We start from the raw sequence: 5,000 nt of genomic DNA, 5'->3' as shown, positions 1-5,000 counted from the left end.
GATGAGAATTCTAGACCATTATCTATGTGAAAGTAGTTTGGAGGTCCAAACAAGGTGATGTAATGGTCTACAAAGGCTGTTAGGAACCTTCTTATTTCGAAGTGGAACCAGTTGAAGGAAGCAAGTGTGATGGTTGACTATGGAGAGCTTGTAATGATACCCTCTTGTCAAGCCCTGTAGATCCATCAAATTGGCTGACACTCTTACAAAAAGGGCTTGAGGTGGTGGTTGTCTTTCCATTGGAACTCATATAGCAGTACCCTTCGGCCAATGGCAAACCTGGCATCTGGCCACAGATTCATCCAAAGTATTCCCAGAAAGTACCAGTGTTGCACAAATTCTGGTATGTGTACATAGCCCCAGAGTGTGAAGTAGAGGGTGAGTAGTGAGTATGTTGCAGGAGTTGACTACATCCCCATCCACTTCAAAACTGGACACAACTGCAGGTAGACCAATATGCAGTGGCATGGGATACCCTGTTGGTATCACTCTGAATAAGAGCAGCTCCCAAGGCCTCAATGCTGGCATCTGTAGACACTTCAAATGTGTCTGCTAAAAACTGGGAGATGGAGCACAAAGAGTTTTATGAGAGCTTCCTTCAAGGAATCAAATGTAGTCTGTTCCACATCACCCATAGAAACTTCATACCTTTCTTAGTAAGCCTTGTCAGGGGCCTTTTGGTGGATGAAAACCTCTCGATCTGGTGTCTAATGAAACCACAGGCTCCTAGGAACTTACATACATCCTGCACTACAGAGGTCTTTTCATAGCAGTTATGGCAGCTACTTTTTCAAGATTGTGGTGCACATCATCCTCCCAAGTAACAAACCCAAGGAGATTCATTTAGTTCTGGGCAAAAGTAAATTTTCCACATCTAATTTCATCCTAGCTCCCATCCCAATGTCTCCTGCAAATGTTGTTGTTCTGTGAAAGAGGAGGAGGTGAAGATCACATCATCATGGTAAACTGGCCTTGTCTTCGTCTAGGAACTGACTTGTGGCTGAGTGTCCAGCCAGGTGTAGTATTTCAACTGTGAAAAGCGCTACTGTAACAGACCACACATGCCCCTCACCTGAATAATGCTGTGCACAGTACTTCTCATTTGAGCAACATGAAGCATAAGGACTTTCATGGTGCAGGCTTTATGAAGAAAGAAGAACGGAAACTGATATACTAATTAAAATTTATTAATGAAAGTCTGATGGGCATTGATGTGAGTGTAGATCCATAGCCATGCTTACTGCCAGACCTGCGTGTACACAAGGCCAGTTGAACCGCACCTTAAGCCAGTGTGTGCAGTCCCAACACTGGCATTAACCCATTGCCGCCGGGTGGCATGTACATACATGCCATGGCGGTTGTGGACCGAAAGACGGGTGGCATCGTGTCATGCCCATTCCCTGCGCCACTGGCTTGTTGGAAGGAGTTTGTTTTTCTCCGATGGTAGCGGCTTCATTTATGTGGTAAAGATTTTAGGCAATGGCACCTATAATGAAGGTAAATCTTCAGAATTTTAATATTTTTATAAATCATAGCAAAATAAAAGCTTTTAGGTGCTAAATGTCGCTCGGAAACTAACGATCGAGCCGGGCGCAAACAGGGGAGACTGCCGATGCGTGCCAACAACCCCGTCCATACGTCCACTTGCCAAACTTTTTACCCGTCGGCACTGGGTTAACACAAGGTCCATCATCCTCTGGAATGTAGTCAGTCCAGTGGAAAGGCCAAAGGAAAGGTGCTGGAAGTGAAAAAGACAATTACCATTGGTGAATGCAGTCTGTGGTTGATCTAGTAGGTGGACAGAGATGGCCCAATATGCTGACCAGTTGTCTACAACTCTGTACCACATCTGACCTGAGTCCAGGATCTCATCAGTGCAAGGTATATGAGTACGTATCTGTGGTGGTCATCTAGTTAAGGCCTCTGGAATCGATGCAGAAATGGTGTGACCAATTCTTCTTCCATACAAGAACTACTGGCAACAACCATGGGCTTGTAGACTGAGCTATCACACCCCTGCACTAGCATGGGGTCACACTCAGCCCTTATGACTTTCTTTATTGCCTGGGAAGCCTCCACTGCTGAACACAGACAGGATGGTGCGGATACATGGCTGTGCCCCAGGAACTACACCCAAAGGCATATTGTCTCCTGAGAAGAGGTCTGGCAAGCTGGTCACCATCTTGTCCAACTGCATTACTTGATCTGGTGTAAGGTTGTCATGCTGTAGCTGGTATGGCGATGATGAGTCGGCATTCTTTACAGGCTCAGAAGTGGCAACCTCACTAGTATCCTGCTTCTGCTTTCTCTCTTGGGCTGGTTTCTCAGGGAACAAAAATAACTCCTCTTTGCCATAACCAAAGTTGAGCCAGCTGTATAGACTGTCAACTCCATCATCCAGAAACTCACCCTGTGGCACCCACAATTCTATACTTATTTTTCTGCTAACAGTGTTCAATAGTTAGTGGGTTAGATGACAGGCCTTTGAAATTAGCCTGGCAAAACTTGTAAAGGTGACCTCTAAAGGCAGGTCCTTTTGTTGGCTGAGGGTCGAAGGTGCTTCGATGGATGCAACCTAATGTTCCACAAACTTTGCATACCCTAGCAAAATGCAGGGCTCACCTTCCTGGGCTTGGGGTATGGGTTGACCACCCACACTCTAGCTGCTGTGGATGGTGACTAGAATATGTGGAACTGTTAAGTGAGACATACCAACCTTAACCCGCTACTGACAATCCATTTGGAAGCTCATAATCCGGGGGGTATCAAAATCGGTGCGCAGGCTGGTTCCTGGACTAGCAACGTCACTGGAAGCGGCAACCTCACAAGTACCTTTCTGCTGCTTTCTCTTTTGGGCTGGTTTCTCAGGGAACAAAAATTACTCATCTTTACTATAACCAAAGTTGAACCAGCTGTATAGACTGTCTCCATCATCCAGGAACTCACCCTGTGGCACCTACAATTCTATACTTATTTTTCCGCTGACAGTGTTCAATAGTTAGCGGGTTAGATGACAGATCTTTAAAATTAGCCTGGCAAAAACTAGTAAAGGTACCGGGAATTCTGAAGGCAGGTCCTTTTACTGGCTGAGGGTTGAAGATGCTTCAATGGATGCCACCTGACCTTCCATAATCTCTGCATACCCTAGCACAGTGCCAGGACTCACCTCCCTGGGGTCGATGCTATGATAAATATTTCAAAGAATATTATGAAAGTTATCCTTTCTGGTTGTCTTTTTAGCCAGAATATATATAATTATATATATATATATATATATATTTATATATATATTATATATATTATATATATTATATATATTATATATATTATATATATTATATATATTATATATATTATATATATTATATATATTATATATATTATATGTATTATATGTATTATATATATTATATATATTATATATATTATATATATTATATTATATTATATATATTATATATATTATATATATTATATATATTATATATATTATATATTGTATATATATATGTATATATATATGTATATATAAATGTATATATATATGTATATATATATATATATATATATATATATATATATACAATATATATATATATATATATACATATATATATATATACATATATATACATATATATACATATATATATACATATATATATATATATATATATATATATATATATATATATATATATATATATAAATAAATATATATATATATAATATATAAATATATATATATATATTATATATTATACACATACATTTTTTTTTTTTTAGAAAATTGAATTGACTCTGATTTTACAGCACATGACACAACTGAGAGGAGACCCAAAGAAACTATAAATTTCTTTGTAGCAAGCCATATTTTGTAAAGCTGAAGTTTTATGATGGTACTAGATGAGTGATGATATTTATTAATAATTTTAGAGTTGATGTTTCGTATAGTGGCTTTCACTGTGAAAACTAAATGAAGGGCTAAATCAGACAGACTAATATTTTTGATTTGACTGAGTTTTTTTCAAGGTTTCTAAAGTTTCCAGTGAAAATAGGAAATTAAGGATAGGCTTACTGACCACACTGACATGTACTGTTGTATACTAAGATGTTTGCATGATGCTATGTCCATGTGTGTGGTACTTCATTGTACAGTTAGTAGTTGAGATTGATATTTATATTAATGGTAGCTTGGAACCTAAATAACTCAGTTGTTTTTAAATGTATTATTGTTTAAATAAAAGGAAAATTGTAAGAGAAGAATAAAACATTCTTGAGAATGTAGGGAGAACTAACTCTCAGCAAAAATTGATTATATGAGTGCACAGTATTGTACAAGATCATATATTTATATCACTTTCATATATTGTATTGTAAGTGTTATCATACATTGTTATTCTTGAAATCCAGGTCAATGAAAGCATCCTGGGAACCTGCAGTGACCTCATGGCAGCAGTAAGACAGTTAGTTGTAAGAGCGTCAGACTTACAGAGAGAGATTGTTGCTGCTGGGAAAGGGGGAGCCTCACCCCGAGAGTTCTACAAACGCAACCACCGCTGGACGGAGGGCCTTCTCTCGGGTGCTAAGGCTGTTGCCATTGCATGTCAGGCTCTTATGTATGTGCTGCCAGAAGTTTGTCATACATGTGACTTAGAATGTAATTCAGTATATATAATTATATTTGGTTATATTTTTATCTTTGACCAGGAAATTAGAATTGGGCAATTCAAAAAAGAAAATATAATTCATATAATTTAAAGAATAGAATACTTCATAGATGTTTGATAATATGTCACCATATTGTAATGAATGTCTTTTCTATAAAGAAAGACTATTTTAAGGATTGATTTGTGAATGGAGGATGGAAAAGTACTTTATGGGTTAATGAATGTATTGTACGATGAGTAGATTGACTTATATTTATATAAAATAAATTTGTTCCAGGTGTGCTGCTGATCAAGTTGTAAGTGGAAAAGGAAAGTTTGAGGAAGTCATTG

The 5,000-nt window shown here is 38.0% G+C and overlaps 1 protein-coding gene across 1 annotated transcript in view; it reads left to right on the top strand.

Moving 5' to 3' along the window:
• The window catches only part of LOC113821811 (huntingtin-interacting protein 1), a gene marked incomplete at its 5' end in the record, with an annotated part of 72,460 nt that overhangs the window by 66,130 nt on the left and 1,330 nt on the right, over positions 1-5,000 (top strand). The window contains 2 exon segments of the mRNA XM_070122768.1: positions 4,414-4,619; positions 4,948-5,000. The exon segment at positions 4,948-5,000 is cut by the window's right edge and continues 177 nt beyond it. Coding sequence (XP_069978869.1) covers positions 4,414-4,619; positions 4,948-5,000 — 259 coding nt within the window.

This window comes from Penaeus vannamei, chromosome 6 (genome assembly GCF_042767895.1).
Source record: "Penaeus vannamei isolate JL-2024 chromosome 6, ASM4276789v1, whole genome shotgun sequence".
Classification (NCBI taxonomy): domain Eukaryota; kingdom Metazoa; phylum Arthropoda; class Malacostraca; order Decapoda; family Penaeidae; genus Penaeus; species Penaeus vannamei.
Note: the sequence above shows the minus strand (reverse complement) of the source record. Positions and strands in the feature narration are given on the sequence as shown.